This window comes from Coturnix japonica, chromosome 3 (assembly GCF_001577835.2).
Source record: "Coturnix japonica isolate 7356 chromosome 3, Coturnix japonica 2.1, whole genome shotgun sequence".
NCBI classification, from domain to species: Eukaryota; Metazoa; Chordata; class Aves; order Galliformes; family Phasianidae; genus Coturnix; species Coturnix japonica.
In genome coordinates this window covers 42914675-42937506 of record NC_029518.1, presented here as the reverse complement: position 1 = coordinate 42937506, position 22832 = coordinate 42914675, and the positions used below count along the sequence as shown (strand labels likewise).

The 22832-nt window shown below is 41.8% G+C and overlaps 1 protein-coding gene across 2 annotated transcripts in view; it reads right to left on the bottom strand.

Annotated features, from left to right (window-relative positions):
* SASH1 (SAM and SH3 domain containing 1) overlaps window positions 1-22832 on the bottom strand; it is a 490601-nt gene that overhangs the window by 53891 nt on the left and 413878 nt on the right. For both annotated transcript variants that reach the window (XM_032443944.1, XM_032443945.1), the window contains 2 exons: window positions 7714-7764; window positions 7543-7592 (listed from right to left, as the gene is read on the bottom strand). In XM_032443944.1, the coding sequence (XP_032299835.1) occupies window positions 7543-7592; window positions 7714-7764 (101 nt within the window). The remainder of the gene's footprint in view (window positions 1-7542; window positions 7593-7713; window positions 7765-22832) is intronic.

Below are 22832 nucleotides of genomic sequence, written 5' to 3'. Positions count from 1 at the left end.
AAGAGAACACTCTCAAAATCTGGTAGCAAAAGCAGCAGTGGACAACCCAGGCCCAGAAACTAGATTAGAAAAGATTGGCTTAACAGAAATGAATCAGCATTCTATGCCAAAATGTGTAAATACATGAAAAAAGCTGTCATCAAGACAGTATTTGAAATGCTGGAGGTTTGCCAACTGCAAATGACAGAGTACCTGGAGAAACTGGCTGAAGAAGATGACAGGAATAAAGCCCTACTCTTTAATCCTAACAGGCAGAAGGATGGGAAATTCCAATGGCCATATGACTAATGAACATGCATAGGAATAGCCTGTATGACTGCAGTTACTTGTGCTCAGAAAAACAAATTCAAGTCAGAAGAGTTAAAGAGAAAAGCTATTAGAATAGTTAGAGCTCAACACTTTGTCTCACCAGAGAAGCTAGGAAAATTTTGCCTCTTCAGTAAAATTGAAAGCTACAAGATTAATTTATCACCTATTAATAAAACAGGCACAGGAACAAGCAGACATAAGCTGGAAAGAAATGAGGAGTTAGCATTTCCTAATGATTTGGACAAACTTCCAACAGTAGGTAGAGAATGGGAGGGAAGCTGTAAAAACGAACTGCTTTTAGGAGGTTCCTGAAAGATGCAAACCAGACCAGATGTCTCCGATCAGGATGAGATGGACATGAGGACCGCCTCTGGAGGGCACTTCTAGTTCTTCTTTTCCAGCCTGTGGGATCACTGCTTTTGTATGAACAACGGCAAAGCTGCCAGGCATGCAAAATGGTCTTTGATGTCATCTTTCCATTAAAGTGTTGCAGCTGAGATAACGTTGCTATACTAAAGCAATCTCTCCCTCTGAAATCCTAGAGGTGCGCTTCAAACACTGGTGAACAAGGATGAACTACATCCTTGTGACAAAGATTTCTGTCACAAGCCCACTGTGACTGTATCTGCCTATAAAGGAGGCTTTTAATTAGGCTGTGTTCAGCTACCAGGCTACACCTTTCTCTGAGAACTCTGTGCTGATTCTGATTCAGCCAGAGAAACCCTATAGCTTACCTCACATGCAGAAAGGTTGATTGCACAAGAAGCAGTCATACATGCCTCGAGATGTGATATGCTGGTACACCACAGAACGGGAAAAAGAAACCAGTGCCACCATGTGCTGCCTTTACAAACGCAACCAAGGAGTTCTGAAAGCTCATCATTCTCCAAGCAGAATAAACACTGGGACTGAGAACGACAGAACTGTGGATGGGTTTTTGTTTCATCACTAAGTATGTTTGATGCAGATGTGCTTTAACACGTGGCCACATCTCATTTTTGGCACATAAAATCCACAGGTGCACAGCACCATCTGACAATGAAACCACTACTGCTACCAACTTCAATAAACTGATACTAGCCCCCTTTTTTCTTCCCAATGACTATTTATAGACCACTGAAGAAAATGCTTTAGTTGGAATTTTCAATCAATAAATATTATTAACGTTCATAGCAGTGAACAGACTGATGCAAAAGCCTGCACCGGCTCTGCCACGATGCCATTTGGTTATCCATGTGCATTGGAAATGGCCCAGTCACATCATTAGTATGAAAACCGAACAGGCTTGTAACTGCTCCTGACTGAATACAAGATAATTTATCTAACCGGAGCTGGCAGAGGGAAGAAAATGGGCCTTTGGTATTTTTATCGGATTTGCATGAACCTGAAGAGAAAGCAGGCCTATAAGGTACTGACCTTGCTGGCACCAGTGTGAGAAAGAGACAGAAAGCAAAGATGTGTGATTCAATTATGTTCTCATTAGGTTTCCATAGCAATGGCTCTTAAAGCAGGTCAAAACTTTCTCAGTGGAAACAAACATGGAGCTGCGCGTTGGCCAGGTGCACGCGTGCACATTTCCCACCCCAGCCATGGCGGTACCATTGGGCTGGCTATGGACCCTCATCAAAGGGGCCAGAGCAGGGCTGCATATTGCATGAATGTGTTTATTCCGATTTATTTAAAACCCATGGAGTTGGGGCAGGCCACTGCCAGCTGAAAGCTTCTCTACAGTAAAGAGCAGATGCAAGGTAGCAAATGCAAAGTACCTCCCTAGCCAGCACACATTGCTCTCTGCTTACCCTGCTGGCTGGCTGTGATAAGGTTGACTTTCTCATGAAAGGGCTAGCACTGAACTACTGAGACTGAAACCCCTCGGTGGCTCAGAGGCACACTGGCTTTCCTCTTCACGTGTCCCAGGCAGTGCTTGGCTGGCCTCTGGCTCCCATTGTGAGGATTATTGTGGGAGTTTCCTGCCCTACTTCTCCTGAGGAGGCTGTTTAAAAGCGTCATGAATAATCTGGCTTTGACTAAATCAGGCCTCAAACAAGTGAAAACAGGGCCATACACATTCACTGCTTCTTTTTGATTCCTGCAAGTACAGGGTTTAAAGGAACAAGGCTTAAATGCAGGCATTTTAAGTATGGAGAGATTTTACTATTTCCTCCTTTTTTTCTTCCAATGTATCATTTTTAACTGACGAAAAACGAACAATTTATTCTGTTAGTAATTAAGTGTGGCCACAGGCATCCTCACTTGGTGGTGTTGTTTGTTTTCTACTTCGTTCATGTCAGTTTCTGCCCATCCCCTGCCTCACATCCTCTGGCAGAGTAGCACTCCAGTTTCTCAGCAGAGGAGCTCACAAATTTCTGCTGAAGTTAACTCAGGCACCCTGTCAAGTTGCCAGAATCAAATATGACACAATTTAAGCCACTCCATCAGTGGTGGCTGGAGTGATGATTTAATAACCTCTTACATTCAGAGCGTGACCTGTAGTTTAGAGGCTACAGGGGAAGAGGATTAGGAAATCTAGCATTAAACACTACTGGCAAAGGCCAGCAGATTAGGGCACTGAAGAGGGCACATTTCAGACTTGCATGAAGTCTTTCATTGCAAAATGAAAGCCATTTTTATTGATGACTATTTTCATTGGAAACCACTGCCAAATGTGGCAACACCGGACTGCAGGCACTCTCCCAGCCTGAGGCTGATGTGGAGTTTGAGTGTACACCACAGGATAGTGACTGGTTTTACTATGGCACATCCATTGCAGAAAACCCTTAAGAGCAGATCCAGTCCATAGTTTCTCCTACAGAGCTGAGAGCATGCAGGCAACCACTTCTGTTGTGGCTTCACTGGCTCCCTGCTAACAACCTCAGGGAAAGCCCTAACTACTGAGCAGCCTGCATCTCCTCCTCTGACATCCACATCAAGCAACCAGGGAGCTGGCTAAGATGCATGAACACAATGTGCAAGGAACTTGGTTTCAAGATGCTTGTCCTGCACACATGGAAAGCAAGATAAAGTTACTCACGCTGGTGAGCAGCTGAAACCAGGAGCTGAGGACATTTGCCAGAGGCGCAGCAGCTCCCCAGTGCTGGAATGCAAAGCCCCTGAGCAATGCCGACCATGCAGTCTGCGCTATATGCACAAAGTACTACCCAGCACCTTCCACATGGCGACTCTTGGCATTTGTGATCATTTCCCTGCCCTGGCAGAGTCTGGAATTTTGGTCTTAAAGATCATTAGGTACAGAACACAAAACTGTACTGAGCTGGGTGAATCAGGGCACTTAACAAAAAGTAAGATAATTTACTTGGTCAATTGAGTGCTCCTGTTCAAGAACAAGTGATTCATTCAGAAGATAGCAATTCCTAACATCCTCTGGCATCCAAAGGTGGCAGAAATGCCTGTGAAATGCCAGATGCAGCCACAAGTGTTACCCCCTGCGCATTGTTTTCTGTCTTCCCTTTCTTTAACAGCTGCAAATTAAAAATAATAATAATTTAAAAAATCACTATACAGGAGTGACTGTACCTCATCTTATCTTTATGCAGTACTCGTGGGTTTCTCATTTACTTCCCTCATTCTGGCAGTTCTCTGGTACATCATAATTGAAACTTGTCTAAGGGCCACTGGAGTAAGCATTGAGAGCAAACAGATCTATTTCTCAAGAGGGAAAATACACAACTTCCCCTCTGCAACATCCCCAGCTCTTTTGAAAACAGGATGAGTCAGGATGCAGAAGCTTAAGTTCAGAGGACTGAGTTTAACCTGGATTTCCTGGCAAACATGCAGAGCTCATCAGTCTGTCATGTAGGCTCGAATGCTTAAAAATGGGAACAGGCTAAAAATTGGATTACATTGTTTTAAATGCTCTGTTTACAATTATGAGAAAACCCTGCTCAGTCTCCTGCCTGAGTAAACATCCTTGGGGTGTTGCCATCACTTTGAAATAATAGGGATTGTATATACAATACATCCCCGAATCAACATGCTATGGGGACAAAGAGAGAATAGTAACTACTAAGAACACATTTACTGCCTATTTGTTATAGCTATTATTCTTCTAGCAAATCAGAAAGGCTTGCAGTTCTGGGGAGACTTTTGTTTAAAATGAAAAATGTCATGGTTAGAGGCACTGCTGACACTGATGGAGGCTGACTGAGAATCTGCAAAGCTACACTAGTGCAACTGAAAGTATCCCTGAAGTTTAAAAGGAGAATTTTGGAAAGGGCAGAAGGAAATGAAAGTAATTATTACAAGAAAAAAAGCTACAAACGCATCCTCCCATGCTTTGCTAAATATTATATGACTAGGAAGCCTGCCCATTTCAATTTACAGAAATAACTCTATTATGGCAAAAAAAAAAAAAAAAAGTACAACAATTGCAGGCTGAAGCTTGAACTAACACAACTTTTGTTTTTACTGATAGCTTTCCAGGCTACATCTGTACCCTTGGTGTTATTCTCCACGCATATTCACATAAATCTCATAGGCCTTTGCTACAGTAAAGCTTTTTCTCTCCTTGTCAGAATCAATCAAATGAAAAGCATATTTCCTAGGGCATTTATAATGCATAGAGCAGGTTCATATGTGCACATTGTTTGTTTGTTTGTTTTTAAGATTTATCTAATTAAAAGGAAAGTGCTGCCAGTGACAGAGGAAGGTGGCATCGCCCCAAGTAACTTCCAGAGGGACAGCCACTTGAAATGACAAGCAGCTCTGCCTCCAGGCTATTTAACTCCTTTTTGCCTCCCTCCAGGCACTATGGCTGTTCTTCTGTGTTACAGCAAATCACCCACTAGACAGATACTTGTTTGGCAACTTGATGGACCAAGGGAACCAAACTATTTTCACACAGACTTTGAACAGATGTTAATACTAATGACCAGGGTGGCACAGTTACTAAGATTCACAGCAAGACTGAGCATACACTCCTTGCCCACACAAACGAGATTTTTTCCTACCACAGGGCATCAAGGCTAATCTGTTTTCACTGCGGTGTATAGTAGAGCCTGTCATGCTTTTTTTTTTTACCATGCAGGTATCACAAAAAAGGAAAACCAAACCAGAGGTTAGAGCAAACATAGCTTATTCCAGACTCGCTCAAAGCCTCTTTCTGCCTCGAATATCTCAGCTCTGTAAAATTAAACAACCATCCCAGGTGTGTTATTTTAAAATGTTATATTCTAGTAGGGTTAAGCTGCAGGGTGTGCAAAAAGAAACGTTGGGTGAGGGATCTACCAATATGTCCTGCCATTTACTGGGCTACTTGCTCTTGTTTCCCCATTCCATCTCAGTTGGTTTTTTTTCTTTTTCTTCACTTTCTGAAGCAACCTGATCAGGACACCACACAAACAACTCCCCTGAGTTCATTGTATGAAAAATGTAATATTTTCAATATAAGGATATGTAAGTTTCTGTTGGCCAAGTTTTTACTGAGGCTTCATAACAGTATTCATAACAACAGATTTTCTAGCACCGACAAACCTGGACAAATCTTTCCAATTCACATCTCTAAGCTGTTTGAGAATTTCTAGAAATCAGTGTACACCTGCACTGAGTTTCATGTTCGGAAAATTAGACTCTTCTAACACCAGAAGAGGCTTTGTAAAAAGTTCACCCCAGATCTACCACACAGCAGTGGTGACCACAGAAGTATTGCCCCTCAAAAGGACAGGTTATCATAGAATCATAGGTTGGAAAGGACCTATAAGATCATCTAGTCCATCTGTCCTCCCTTTACCATACCTACAGGAAACCCCTAAACCGTATCTCCTAGCTCCCTATCCAGATGCTTCTTGAACACTGCCAGTGATGGCGACTTCACCACCTCCCTGGGCAGGCTATTCCAGTGCCTGACAACTCTCTGAGATAATAAGTTCCTTCTTATGTCTAGTCTAAACCTTATCTTGCAGTATGCCCATGCAGCAAAATTTAGTCAAAAGCCACAAAATAAACAATAAACATTAAAAAGCCTCTACAGCTGACACATCCTCCCTGAAAAAGCTTCCAGCTCAGCATCTTAGTACTATCTGATGGACTTGAAATATTTGTTTCCCTGCAGATCAATTTTATAACCTCTCCCTCCAATGAAGAGGGCTAAACTGTCTCTGAGCTGGAGGAATGAAACCAGTATTGACGGGACTCGTTGCCATGAATAAGCATAGGCCTGCACTATTTCTGTTTTCATTTTTTCCAATGGCACCAAGTAGATACTCATTATTTTAAACATGTTGCCCACATACTGATGGCTTGTTTCCAACTGTGAAAATTTCTGACACAATCTCCCTTGTGACAATTTCAAATATCAAACATCTACTGCATCTACTGCAGCTCCCTCTGGGACTGAGGCTGGCTCTGCTGAACTGGCAAACAGCAAGGGCAGTAATTGTTTAAGTCTCTCCTCCTATGGTCCAGTTGAACCATGGCTCCCGTAGCAGTTACTCAAATGCGGGGCTATAACTTCTCTAAAGCACCTTACATTTAGTCCTGTACTCTATGAAGTACCTCTGAACTAATCCTTCTGGCACAATCCAAAACATGAAGGCAATTGCAAATACAGTATCAGTTGTCTTCCTGCACTGCTGCACGTTACCCTTAGCTGTAGAGATCCAGGATCTTGGGATCAAAGGAAGGAGGCACCGAAAACAAGCACACACATTACAGCAGGAGGTGACAGTAAACAGAAACCCCCTCAGTCCACACAGAGAGCTTTTTATTAAGGACCGCTAAAATTAAAGTTCCTTTTAACTTCATTTTTAAATGCTTTACTCCCTTGGCACCTTCTTCAAAAGCACAGCTACAAACCCAGGAGTGCACAGGAAAAGGAAAGTGGTTTAAACTTGTAGCTCTCCCTTCCCCTCACTGATCTTTCCTTGACTGTATTCAGGTCTAGCCCCATAAATTATTTTTAAGCAGCTTTAATTTGCAGAGAACATATAACCAGTAATGTTCCTTAAAAATTACTACCAGTCCTAATGGTGTATCACATCCTGAGTGCACACAGAAGGGAGAAAAGATAACCCTCCTTTGAATGAAAAACAAAGAACAAAATAACAAAATGCCAAGAGGGAAAGAGAGAAGGAGCAGGTTCCAAACTGGGTTTCGGTAATAGAGGCTGCACCTTAAACCTTGATGTACCAATACAATTTAAAGTGAACTTACTCTAAGGAAAAAGAAAGCACCAAATTCACCCCTCCCTACTTTCTGACCTCCTATGCCTTCACTTACTTTCTTTCAGTGTCAGGTGTTGATGCGGTGCTGCTGAGACCAAGTGACTCCTGCAAGAGAAGACACATAACAGTGAGAGCAGACACGAGAGCAGCCTTTACCCAATTTATGTAGAAAATCAAATTAAAGAACAAACAAACAAGATTAGATGACCAAAATCACATTGCTTACCTCAGCCTGGGATCGCAGTTGCAAAGATGTGGGACTGGCATCAGGTTTCTCCTAAAACAGAACAGATGTCGGGTTAATGAAATTGCAAAGAAGAGTTCAGAAGGGGTGAAGAGAAGAAACAGGGTAGCAGAGTGTTGGACTACCTCAAAACCTGTTGATTGGGAAACACCAGCCTGTCTAGGAGGAATTGTTCTCTAGATACATCCTGAAATACTCCAATAAAGGAAAATTACACCACTGGATGTTACAGAGCAACACAGGATTGTCACACAGAGGGGATTCAAAACTAAATATAAAGAGGAATGAGCTCTTTCCACAAAATGATCCATGCTCAAGAGACAGTCACAGAAAGATCTACACCTCTTCAGCATTTCAGTTTTCTTTCCCTTATATGTTTTTTTTTGTCATTTGCTGTTAAGCCACTTGAAGTCACTGTGTCCTGTACAGGGTTCTGGATAGGTAAAAGTGCTAGGCAAATATGGGGGGCAGAGTAAAAGCTAAGGATCCATTTCTATTAACAGACTGCATGAAAAGCAGACTGATTCTACTCAACATGCTCATCATGCACCAGTCCATAGCCTTCTTATCGCTGGTAGTTGCAACACAAGTTTTACCACAAATATAGATTACAAATGCTTTGCTATAGCAAAAATATTGTTGTTTTGAAACCTTAAAGTATCCTTTATAAAAAATAATAGATAATGATTAAGAATAAAACCAGTATTTTTTGTTCAGTATTTTCTATTAGAAGTTGAATGGAAAGTGCCAACTCAACTCATTGCTAGATACAGACAACCATTTTCCACAGCACAGTGTTAAGGGTGTTGCTTGGGGATGGATCATAGGAGCCAAGAACAATGCCTATGACTTTTGGGCCCCAGTTTGGGCATCAGTTATCACACTGATAACGTGCCCAGAAAAACAGACACAAGCTTTAGTTTCTCAAACGAGTACAATAAAAAATAGGTTTCAGAAAGTAGACAGTTGAGATATTGGGTTATACATAACGGAACACCCTTTGGGAAAGGGATGATAGCAACAAGAATCTTCCTCGTGCAGGTATCTGTATTTCTACTACTGTGGATTAAAAGATGCACAAATTATGTTATGTCATCACACAATATAGTAGTCAAATCCAAGCAGAATTTCTACAAATTTACTTTAATGAAGAACATACAGGAAAAAAAAATCAGTACTGAAATAGTATTCTCTTCTGATGGGCTACAACTACTGAGAGGATTCTGGTACATTCCAGCAAGGCCTATTTTTTCACACAGAAGTGCGCCAATAGGACAGAACTCAAATTCCCTTCCTCCAAATATCTGGGATAGAACCATCTACTCCAGGGCCCAATCACCTAGATTCCCATCATAGTCAACAGAGAGTTAGCAGCTCCTACAGAACAACTTGCCTGACAGGTTTCAGATATCTCAAGTTAGATGAGACAGGCCCCACTCCTGGTATATAATTTAAGGTTAAAAAGCCCATATCGTGAACCACAATCTACCTGAGATCAGTGGGAAAAATTCAATTAGAATGAAAGAACCAATTAAAAGTTATTTGTCAGTATGGAGAGCTGCAATTAGCGACTGGATCTGCATGTGAAAACAATGGGAGAGCCTGCCTAGGACCATTTCCCCTCAACAGCTCATGAAATTACTGCAAGGGTGGTACTGTACCCAAAGGGCCATGATGGCTGAGTAAGCAACCACAGAAGTACACATACTCAAAGAGAAAATATATGGATTTATTTTGCAATCCTGGAGGTCTTTTCGTTCATGCATTCCTCAGCCTACAAGTAAATCTCTTATCTCTGTGAAATTGTATTTCCTATGCCCTTTGATTACAGAAGGGGTGACGAAATGTTCTTAAGATTTAACACGAAAAGGAAAGCTAGACACAGTTTTCTGGAAATGCAGTCTTTTAATACAGACAGGAAATTACCGCCGACTGCCATGAAGTGGCATTGGATTAGCGCTCCCAGAAAGTTCCTAAGACCAGACTTTGCAAAAGCACAAAGAGCCCACCCTGCCATCACACAGCTGCTGGTCACAGCAGGCAGAAGGACACAGAACCGCTCATTGCCACACGCTTGTTTTGAAGTGTTTGAGGCTGACACAGGGTCATTGCCCAACTCGGGGATTTTGCCTATGGTCTGGTTATCTGCTTTTGCTGATCTTATAGCACAGAAAGGGAACTGAAGTCCTTGAGTGGAAGACAGCATGAAAAGGAGATCACATCCACTCACTGAAGACTTGAGGGCTCCTTCTGCAGTCAAGCAGAAGCTGGACGGAGACCAGGGAAATTCCACAGATGCTCACAGATCAAGGAAGTGAAATTAGCCATTTGGCACCAAATGTTCCCCTCTTTCTCCCTTAGCTCTGTCAAAATGAAATCCAAGCAAGTTTTTCATCCAGGAAAGACTGCAGGCACACCACTGCAATCCTCATCGCCCAGTCTCTACCCTGGCCTCAAGGAGGGAGGGAACAGAAGCCCCATGCTCCACACACGTCTCATGAGCACCTAATTTGTCCACAGATTGGCACACAGCTGAGAAATGGAGCATTTTACAAGCTAGCACATCTTAAAGCTTCCTGTAGCTACTCAAGGAAAACGAACTGTGTGTCCAGCATGCCTTTAGACTCCAACTTCTCAGCAGTAGGTATTCCACTTTCTGATCTATCTGTTGCTTTAAAATGCTGCCTGCTACAAGTGCTTTTTAAAATATATGGTAGTTTTTATGAATTATCATTTACAAGACACTACCTAGGTTCCCAAGGCTTTATAGAAGTCTTTTGCTTGAGCAGTTACTTGTGAACTCGTAGCCTGAGATCGCAATTAAAATGGAAAATTACCACTTTCAGCCTAAAATGAAAACTATGCAGATGAATAGCCAGCTGCATCCCGTGTAACAAAATCCTAAGAAAAGCTGACTGTATTTGCTTTCTTTTTTCTCACTGTGAAGCCCGCCCTGTTTTAACAGAAGCGGTTTTATAGGATCAAGATGACTGTGGAGGACAGAAGAAAGGACAACTCTCCTCTCCCTCCTCCAAAACTTTGCAACGCTGGAATGCAAAACACTCAACTTGTATTGCTGTGATTGTTATACCTATTTGCCCTTCCAACAGAACAATATTTTTGCTATTTAGACAAGAAACTCAAGGAAAATACTTAAGAAAATACTACTCTTGACTGAACTTTTGGCATAGATTTGTATATCTGACAGAAATTTTATCATCTTGCAGTAATTCTATTTATTTAAGGTTAAAATCAGTTAAACCTCATATTAAAATCCACAGGTTGTGTTGACTTGAATCCAGCAGGATCAGTCTTTTTTTCCTATCATGGGCTAAGTCTGGAAGGCTGAAAAAACCCTGTACTGTTGGCATGGTGTCAAGCACACCACATCTGCTCAAAAAAATATTTTCAAAGATTAGTCTCATGAAAGTACATCTTTCACCATTCTGAAGAGAATCTTAAAAATGAAATGCAGGAGGATTTGGGGGCAGAGACATAGCCACTGCAGTAACCCCAGCAAGTATTACCAACCCTCTGGCCCAGACAGAGCAGGCGATGGACCCGCTCTGTCCTAGCCTCAGGTAACTGCCCTCCGTGCATCCATAAAGCTGGTGCACCAGAGGTGTGAGCACATGAAGTAATTTTCTCTTTCCCCAAATCCCCTGTGTTGAAAGAAAACACGACTTGTAAGCTTCACAACAAAGATTTGAGGCTTATGCTTCAGGCCTTAAGTTGCTCACCTTAAGGCCCAAGGAATAAACCTCCTTCACATACAGCTCTCCCATTCACTTTGTCACTGTGTGCTTTATTAAATCATTTGGATACATTTTCATTTTGGATAATGTTAATATCTAAATAACGTCAATTTTATTTTCTCTGTTACCCTCCTTGTAAAAATATTAAAAACAATTTTGCTGCCTTTTATAAACCAACCCTGAAAAACGCACATGCGAAGAATATATTAAAGCACAAAGCATACAGGCAAGAAGCTGGAAACACAATTCCCAACTGGAACAAAAGGCTCTGAATTCATGAGGGCCTCTTCCTCCAGTGATAACTCCAGTTCAGTTGTTCTGAGTGCAACACAAGAGATGAGGAAAACCATTTCCTATCCTGAGGTGCTACCATTCTGCTACTGAAATGCATGAGTGTAGCAGAGAAAAGTGGCCAACAGGAAACCTGAGCACTTAGAATGAGGCTCCATTCTACAAAAGGATATTCACATATTTTAATTACCGAAACATTAAGCTGCACCTATGCTCAGCACTGCAACTTAGCTCAGGAAACTACATTTACTGAACGAATCCCTTGTAATTAGAAATTCATGAACCTCTTCACAGTTTCTACTACAGGAGCTGCAGGCGTCTGAATTATAAATTTAAACACCCCTGTGCAGATCTCAAGGTGGGATTAATCTCACTGTGCAGACAGCAACCATGAAAACTGAAAACCATGCGAGCGCTGGGAAAATTCAGGGGCATAACCAATGGGAAAGGAGATAACTAAAACACTCATAAATTTATAAACAGCTTTATGAATTCATTGTAGCAGGTGTAAATATGCCACCTACAGGGGAAAACTTCGGCAAGGAAATTCTGTCAGCCTCTTCCCCCAAACACCTTCCCTGTTTGCTCTGAAGGTGCGCTGCACGCTCCAGTCTAGCCTCCCCATTAAACAATGCCATATGTGAAAGACAGCCGGAGCACAGAGGCCTCAAAGTGTTTGTTTTGCTTGGAAAGCAGCCGTTCTGCCTGGAGTCCTCCACCAGATATCACATCTCAGTCCCTGCATAGGTTCCGCAGAAGGTGAAGACTGTCTTCTTGCGCAGAGACTGGGCAGGTGCACAGGTGCTTCATGGAAATTGCCTGCTAGTCGTTAGCTATGGGTCACGGAGCAGAACAGAGAAATAAAACCACCTATCCCCATACCTCAGCAAGTACTGGAGGGAATTACCCAGCTCAGAGAGTTTCCTGTGGTTCACATCAGTTAAAAACACATTTTGAACCTCAGACTGCTGCCTCCAGACCGTACTTTCTGCAGAACTGTTTCAGGGTAGAGGGGAGGCTTTCTGCTCCATTACTCCTGTGTGTTAGGCCACAGCTGACACATGCTAAATGATAACATCCTGCAGCGGCAGCAAAATGCTGGGTCAAGGAATGGAGCTACGTAGGACGAATGGTTAAAAAATGGGAATTCAACCAAGTAAATACCTCTTTTACACATGAAATAAGTCAAGAAGTCTCAGTGCCTCACAAGCAACACAGATGCTGTCCAACCCTTAGCTTACCTAATGACCGTAGCTTCAGAATAAGCATGATACTACAGCACTACATGCCTGCTTTTAGCGTTAGGCATGGAAGAAAAACCATGCGTCTTGACCTATCCAACATAGCATAGGAACAGTGCCTGATATTCTCCTCTCTGCCATCCATAAAAGTAGAAGCTCTGTTGTTTGCTTCTATTTTTTTTCCCCATCTCAAATACATTGTATTCAACACTAAGGTTGGAAAACACGAGATGAAAAACAGTCTACAATGATTTTGAAAAACACAACTCATTAGTTATTACAAAGGAACCTTTGTAAAGCTCTATGGCAATGAAAAGCTATGCAGTCCTAATGTGAAAATGCACGTGCTACAAATGGTCTGAACACAGAAAAATTACAGCAGACAAAAAACAACCACAAAAGCCTTCAGTGAAAGAAGAGTTGACACAAGAACACAGCTTTCTCCAGTGCAAAGATCTGAAATGTCTAAATCAATTTCCAAGCAAGATGATGCCAAAGCTACGGTAGCTGTCTCTGTGGTAAAAATGTGTTAATATAAAGCTGTATATACACAATTGGGCTGCTGCAGGTCTTGGACTAATGTATTTTACACCCATCACCCAAATGGTAAAACAGTAAAGCATTCTTGTGCTGATATAACTGCGTCTATGCTACAGCTGTAGCTTGGTATACATAGTCCCTGCTGTTTCTGAAAGGAACTCCTTATGTCTGACAACATCAATAGTTAACCTTTATTGGCTGAGTACTGCCAAGAGACAGTTGTTTGAGGGGAAATAATGATGGAAAATAAAGAAAAATATGGAAGGTTTCAGAAAGGACCCGATGTGGATGGGAAGGAAGGCTCTCCATCTCCTTCTGTGAAAGATTTCTCAGAACTTACTCATTTTTCACTTTCACGTATACAATTCTGTACCACGTTTCGTATTAAGCTTATTCCCTATTTTCACAATTTCTCATCAGAATATCATCTTGAAAATGGGCAAGGAAAGCAACATGGAGCCTGAGGCTAAGATCGACACCTCCAGGAAACTTGGACAGCCATACTAGAAATCACCTCAAACTGACCTACCATGAAAATACCGGCTAACACAGATCCACCAGAAGTTGCATTGGTATTAATTACGTGTCTATGTGCCTACAAGCCATGCCCATGCCTCCAGCAGACAAAATTTCATATCACCTACAGTGCAAATGAATAGAAGCTTGGAAGCTGAATCAATCCCTACAGAAAAAAACACAGTGATTCTGGCGATGTTTTTTTTTAACCCCAGTACTGATAATGTTTTCATACATACATACCTAATTAATTGTAACACTTTAATTATACTAGTTAACATTAAAAAATAACCACAACAAAACACTCTCTATGCTGTTTTCACTTTATGTTGTACCAGAGAGTAAATCACCAATGACTTTTTTATGCCACAGACTTCCACCATTTCTGCCATTGTCATTTGCAGATTGGCTACTACAGTGAGACAGTTTTCTACCTCATTCACCTGAGATACTGGCTCTGGGGCACGTGTCACCAGCAGGCAAGGCAGCCCCGCAGCCAGGCTGCTGCTGTCAGGCCATGCTCTTCCATGCTCACAACCTACCCCTTGCTGAATGCTTCTGCAGCAGAATCTGCACCTATACACAATTTGCTGATTTTGAAAAGTTTGCTTACACAGAAGCATCTGTACATACTCAATTTCTTTTGTTTAAATGGGAAATCAAACCTTACAGAACATTACTAAAATCTTTAATATATAAAAAAAGAAAACAATTAAATCTTTCTCTCCAGAACACAATTTCCAACCAAAGATGCAGAAATCCTGATCTCAGGTCTTCACAGAGCTCTATTCTCAGTAGATCAGACTCAGTATGCTTGTTCTCCTGATCTGCAGTTTCAGTTTAATGTTTTTAACCCAGTTTATTTCCCTTTAGTGACTCCTGTGTTCACTATTTCCCAAGAAGAATCCGATCAGAAATCCATAACAGCTGTCTGTATGTTTCAGCACACACAAGCACATGGGGTTGGTGGGCTCTGACTATCCTCTAAGCTCCTCAGACGTTGGGAACAGAACAAATACAGTAAGAAAAGGTTTCGATAAAATTTCTATCATCAGACAAACGTGTGTCAGCAAAAAAAAATCCACTCTTTGCTGACATTTTTTATTACAGCCAGATCTTTCCAAAGAAGCCATTTGTTTCAAGATCACCTTTATGAAGGCACACTTGAAGCAGAAAAGAAACTGTTCACACTGGGAAATGTTTCAATATTCTTTCTTTCTCCTCTTAAAAACTGACATTTAGAAACAGAATCAACATTTAACTTGAAAACAAACTGGTTTTATTTACTACATAGGTGTGTGAAAGTGAGCACCTGGAAATTAAGGCGGATAGCATGAATCCATTCCCTAGAGCTATGTGCTGAACTGTTTGCTCTCAACCTGTAAAACACACTTCAAGAATGTGAGGGGGTGCAGGAAGAGATGCAGGGGTTGGCAGTTGGATGCTAACTTCAAAGTCTCCTAGGAAATGAAGGAGAAATTAATTTTTTGAACCAGAGAACCGAAAACAAATTAACCACGTTAATGCAAAAAAAGGATAAGCCCACAAAATTGCTAGCCTGCATTTATATATCCAGCCTGCCATAAAAACTGCCTTTGATAAAGAAACTTCTAAATTAGTCACTCTTCCTTTACCTTTGAAATTAAAGCCTCTATTTGACGGATGCTGCGGGCCAGACCTTCACTGACTGAAGCCTCAATCAATGGCTATCACATGATGGCTATCAAACTGAACTTTATATTAAATCCAATCCACTGTATCATATTTCTGGTTCCACAGACGACATGCAAGGTTGTTCTCATCAGAGTGAAAAATTATGACTGCAGCCCAGTAGATCGTTAGGCCCAGTGTTGTGTATTTAAACAAGGTGCACAGCTCCCTGGCTCTCTGAAGACCACAGGATCACCCCCAGTATATTTCAGAAAAGGCAGCATTCTCTATGACACAAAGACAAAAGCCAGCTGGTGCTCAGTAAGCATTCGCCTGATAATATTAAGTAGCGAATGTCTACACTATAATGATAGAAATCCATATCTACACAATTACTGATAGAAGTACTCTTGACTTGCTCTTTACATTTGAGGAAATACTGTAGCTAGAAGCTCTTATGCCATTGACTCTCATCATAGAGGTAAGGAGTTAAACTGAAGACTTCCAACAGGCAATTAACCCTTGCCTCTGTGGGAGGCCCCAGCTACCAGCTTCAGCCAGTTGTCCCAAAGCTCAGCTTTTCTGCTGATGGACATGCGTGACCCCCAAGACACAGACACTGCTGGTGTGAGGCTTTGCCTATCAGAGAGCAGAAAAGTGGTGAATGCAAGCTACAGCACGCAATGGCAATCATCCCATCATAGACTGAGTCAGGACCTCCTCCAAATAAGAAGCTAACAAACTAACCCAGCACTACAAGCGTCTGAAGAAACAGCAATGATGACATTGTTAGGTGTTGCTCACTTATAAAGTGTTTGGAGCTCATGCAGCTGTTCTTCACTGATCACCAGCATTCAGACTCGAGGAATCTGCACACAGAGATGCTACTGCTGCTCCAGGCAAACCATGTGCAGTCCTCATCCACAACTACTCATTAGAGGGCTCCAGCAAAGCTTAGCTACTCAGACTGCTTCACTCCTGAAATGAGTGATACGATGAGTGTCCCAAGCTCCACTACAGGTGCCTTCTACCCGGCTGCAGTCACACCTGACGTCAAGAACGCAGGAACTGGCAAAGCAGGAGCAAGCGAAGCTCAAGTGCAGCACAGGCTTGCACTCCAAGAGCCACCTGCAGCTGCTACATGGTCAGTGACCCACATACACGTTGTTCCAGCACAGCCTGTACAAGCTCTGTGCTCATAGTGCACCTTCTCCTTCACCCTACCCGCTCAGTGCCTTATTTTACTATTAAGGAAGCACTGCAGTCTCAGCAAATCGAGGAAGAGGAGACCATGAGATGCAGCATGTCTGGACAGTCTGGGTAAAAATGGCCAGCCCAGCAAGCACGCCTCACCTGTACTGGCACAGAGGAGGTTCAGCCCCCAACAGGACTGTAAAGTTAAATAATTGGAAAGGAGGCCATTTACAGCTGCAAATGCAAGAAATGCCACTGCAACCCTGGAGTCCATCTAGAGCATGCATTCTCCACATTAAGCCCTTCTGATTTCATGACAATATAAATGCTATCTTTCGCTGTCTTCCTGCAGGAACTCAAGGGCTTCATGACGGCTCCCAATCTGCATAACTAAGCCCTCACAATCTTCTCTACATACACTGAACAGAAACAGACCAAACCTAGAAAATAAAAAAAAACTGAAAAGACAAATGGAATACTGCAGGCAATGAAATGACAAAGCACCAGCCTAGAAGCGACAAAGGAAATGCTGACAGCTGAAATGTGCAGCAAAAGTAAGGTGAAAGCAGACTGTACACTACAAAGCTCAAGGTAAGTGGAAGTGCTGAGCCAGACCTCATCCCAGAGACAGATAAAGCAGAAGGAATAAAGAACCATCAGCAGAACAATTGAAAACAAACACCCACTGCATAAACCTCTCAAACGGAGAGACAGTAGCAAATGTACACATGAAATACAAAGCTCCTAAATGTAGAGTAAATCAGCCCCACAAGTCCAGAGACCCTTACTTCTCTTAATAGCATTGAACTATTGGTATGAGAGATACCAACTAAATTGCAACCTAAGAGAAATGGGATTCTAAAGCTTTACACTGTGGAAATCTACTGAAGTCAAATCACAACAGCTAACAATTTGCTACCAAGCATTTGCGTGCTGCTTCCTCACTGCTGCCAAGTGCACTGGGCAGGCGCATTGTGAGCTGCCTGGTAGCTCACAATGCATTTGCTCAGGGAATGAGCGTGCTGCGTCTTGACTCCTCTGCCTACAGGCAAACACAAATTATGCGTGCAAAACCCTGCAACAAATGACCAAACACTTTGCCATTGCAAATGCCTTTGTGTAAGGCACTGTGACTCAGTTTGCTGGTAGGCCCTATAACTAAATCTGTTTTACTGAGGTAAGGAAAATCTGAGCAAAGTCAAATTTAAGCTGTACAAACACCTGCAAGAATTTCTAAATGCCTGGGTTTTTATGCAGCCAAGACCTACTTGTTTGGGCAGGTGCTACCAGTGCTAGGGGAGCGTCCATGGCACAAATTCCTCTGCTCAGCCACCTTCAAAAGGGAAAGGTGCCCTGATTTCTGCTTGAATCACAAAGTTACAGAATGGCTTGTCTGAAAAAGCTGCCGTTTTTCTGCTCAGACTCCCCTCAGTACCTGAGGTTTCTTCCAGGCTACGTTCCTAGCAGGGCGTAGTAACAACAGCTGGAGGCTCCCCTTCAAGGCATACACATTTCTTTAAGAGTTCATGTTGTTTCAGACCCAGTTCTACCACAAACTATTCCTCAGTATTCTTTACTCTTATTTAAGGTTAGATGAATTCTGTGAATACGTGCCCACCAACAGATAAAGAATGGGTCTTATATTTCACAATGTTTTGTTAAAAGCAAGTCCTTAAGCACACAGAGAATGCTTCACAAGTGCAGTGTAACCACCACGTGACTCTCTTGATGTAGTGGTTTTAGATAATGCCATCTCTTCTCATAAATCTAATCACAACAGTGACTCTAATTGCACAGGTTGGCAGCACAATTCTCTGCTGATCATTCTGACACTGATGCACTGTATTTATGCTGTAAATCAGACAAGTCTCCCTGCAGTTTCTCAAAAGATTCCAGGTTGTATTCAGGTGTGTAAACAGTTTTTCTGTAAAATATCTAAGAACTGAACAGGCTTTTGTAGTACATACATAATAAATTCTCTGAGCTATAACAGAAAATGTACTCTAAGGCAGAAGACTTACGAGTATTTTTCATTTCCACATTCATTAAAATAAAATCAGGACATTAGCAAGTGTAGCTGAAACTACAAAATAATCACCCGTTTCACAGTACATTGAGATGCAGTTTTACACAACTAACCAAGCCTGTATCGAACAGACAGATCTTTTTAAATATGGAGATGAAAAATAAGATGGAATCACTCACTGTCCAAGCATGTCTAGAGGCTTGTTGTCAATTCATGAGTTCACAGAAAGAAGTTAAGAGGGTGGAAGCTGTTCAGAGCTATGAACAAGTCAGGGCTGCAGCAAGGACAGAAAGCTTACCTGAAGCCAGCTGCATTCATCACCATTCCTCATAAATACATGCAAATTCTCACACCCAGGAACGCTTCTCACGTATCTGAATTCTGTGAGGGCTCCTATGATTGCAGAATTGCAAAGGTGGATGTAACACAATTTCCCAGATGTGAAGGGAACACACTTCTGAAAACAAGCTTCAAATTCTGATGAAAATGAAATGTCAAAACTCAATTAATTCCTAAGTTGAAGCTCTGATTCAAGTTACAAAACAAACTAATAAAAACAATCTCAAAATCAGTCTTGACTTTTTGCTTGACTTTTTTCTAAGTATTGAAAGTAAATGATGACACTGAACTAGATCCATCACTTCCATTTGTAACCACTGTTGATTTCATCTTTGTGCTTCCCTGTCCTTGACAAGCATCCATTTCTAGCTCCCTGTAAAAGAATTGCTTAGCAAACGTGTGTACTGAAAGAGGCCTATTTTCATAGGCTTTTCAAATGATATTTTCAAATCATACATAGTTTGCTACAACTTCAAAATGTCAAAATTCAAGCATGAGTAAGCTGAGAGCACTCATTTGATGTGAACTTCATCTTTTCACTTTTTAAACAATAATTAATTGCCTCTCAACTGTCAACTTGAATTACACACTATTAACTACACAGACTATTAGCCTTTAACATTAACAGCTCTGCTTGCTCACTCCTTCAATACCATTCAGATTTGACTGAGAAACTACTTTTACAAGCCCAATACCGCCTGTTTCAGAAAGCAGTAAATGAATTCTCCAAACTTCTGCACCTGCCCCCACCCTCACCAAGGTCTTGACATGCCTGCAAAGATTGGAAATGCTGTTACTGTTGTTTAGGTACTAAAATGTGAGGTTATCTCAGCAGATCACTCCCACTCCAGTTGCTTTGCAAGATATATGCTGTAAAATCTGTGCTTTGTGGCCTTTGCCTGTTTGCTACTAAATTCATCTGTTTTCTTTGCACGTCCTTGGCATCTCTAACACTGGCAACTGCTCATCTTTTATGCCATTCCTTTCTATCATTTCATGTCTGTGTTAGAGGACAAAAAGACACTTTGCAGTTCACTGAAAAAAGAGAAACTTCAGCTGCTCAAAATGAAAAATGTGATTCATTTGCTTTTGAATCCTGAAATGCAGTTGTTTGGTAGCTAGAGATGTGCTTGCAATGATTATTTTCAGCCCAACTTGAAAACGATGAAACTGTCTTAACTAGCTGTTCGTTTAAGAGAGAAACAAAAAGTAAGACTAATGAGGATTTAAGAGATCATATCATAGAATCACAGCAAGACCTGGGTTAAAAAGGACCACAATGATCATGTAGTTACAACCCCCCCACACTATATGCAGGGCTGCCAACCACTAGAACAGGCTGCCCAGAGCCACATCCAGCCTTGCATTGAATGCCTCCAGGGATGAGGCATCCACAACCTCCTTGGGCAACCTGTTCCACTGTGTCACCACCCTTTGTGTGAAAAACTAACTCCTAATATCTAACCTAAACCTCCCCTATCTCAGTTTAAAACCACTCCTCCTTGTCCTGTCACTATCCACCCTCGTAAACACATTCCCCCTCCTGTTTAAATGCTCCCTTCAAGTACTGGAAACAAGAGATGAGCATTCAAGGCTGCTTTCAGCCCATCTCTCTTTCCTGCTGCACCTCCACCTCTCCTGCTCTGGGTGCTTTGCAAGCCATAAATTTTGATGCATCTTCCCCACCAGGGAAAAGGGAAGTAAAATTCTTCAAAGAGGAGAAAAAGTCCCCTCCAGAGCTGTCTTCTGCTTATAATGCATTTTGTACTGCTTCGAGCAATTTGCTTTTTAGAGCTGTTTTTACTGTACAACATCCTACTCTCTGTGGGACCTACTCCTGAGGGATTTTTCCACAGTTATGTACTTAGAAAAGTGATTTATGTGGGGATCATGAAATGCACAAGGCACTGCCATTCCCAAGAAGAGAGAAAACAAAATGAAACCCACTCAACCTTGAAGATGTGCCTCCCACCAGGATAGCAGGTGGGTTCAGGTCTGTTGTACTGCTTTGAACTCTCCGTTTGTACTGCTGAAGAGCAGAAGAGCAGCACTGCAGGCAGAATTGGAGAGAGCATGGCATGATGGCCAAGGGAATATGGAGCAAAGCTCAAACGCACAGAAGACTACTTCAGAAGATGGTACTGCTCGGGGTGAACAGCTTGAGACAAATTAGCAATGCAGTACTGACGTATCTGAAGATTACATTTGACAATACTCAGAGAGCTGCGGCCTTCCAACAGAAGGCGAGGCTCCTCACAAATACTGCTCTTCCTGCAGTAAAGTAACTCAACACGGAACTGAGGGTGGTAGGTCTTCTCAGAGAAGCTAAATAGGGAAGAAAAACCTCTTCTTCATTATTTTCACATGCTTTGCCTGCGAATACCCTGAACAAGCCTCTCCAGCATTCAGGAAACTAACTAAAGTGGAATGACTCAGGCTTTTGCATCTGAAAAATAAAACCTCACTACTGACAGTGTCTGTTCTGCCTCAGACTGCACAAGCCCCTTTGTAACACAATTTGTAGCACACCTACAGCACTCGCAGACAAAAATGGAGAATAATTTGTTGCAAAAATTAATAGCATTTCCTCCAGAAGGGAAAAAAGAAACCTGAAAGAAAACAAACACACACATACAAAAAACAGACACAACAAACAAACCCAGCATCGAAACTAAAAATAAAATCCCTCTTTTAATGTCTGTGAACAGAATTCCTGAAACAGTAATAGAGAAATCTAGAAATTAAAAATACTGGGTCCCTTTTCCAGTTCTGCTATTGATTTTCTATATTATCCCAAGGAAGTTTCTTAAAACCTATGTGACTATATGTATTTATCTGGAAAGAATTTTCTGCTGTTCTTCATAGCTTTGCCAAAGGCTTTGTGAAGCAGTATGAAAACTACAGAAAAGACATAATGAGCCATCCAAAAACTAGACCTACAGCATGTATCCCTTTTTACAGTGTCCCTCTGTATTTGCAGCTGACAGCCATTAACACGCAATCTCAACTCAGCTGGCTGTCTGAAGAGGGCCCTGCTACAGTGGGCACTCAGTTGTCCAAAGGAGCCTTGAAAACCATCTCAGATCCTCTAAGAAATAACCACAGAACATTCTGACTGTCTGCTAACTCAGTCCCAGCAGACAAAACTCTCGACACTCTTAGAGGGACGTGTACATGCCTGTGTGTATTCGTAACACAAACAAGGTTTGATTAGACTTGATCACTAAAGGCAGGGGTAGCTATCTTTAGCAGAACAAGAAAGCAGAGACAACACAAAAAGGTGCAAGTGAACAAACAGCCTTTGTGACAGCACATTGGTGAAGGCCGCAGCAAACAGATGAAGTCTTGCTGAGTAGGTTAAATGATTCATCCTACCTCACGCTCATTCTAACTGCAGGACTATTGTCAGCTCTTTCATTTATAGAGTAAATAACCATTCTGAAAAAATAAACACAGAGAAAGCAAAACAAAACACTGCAACTGCCTTTTTATGACAATCCAATTCCCCGAAAACTCATTCTTCTCAATTTGCCTTCCTTTATTAAAAGC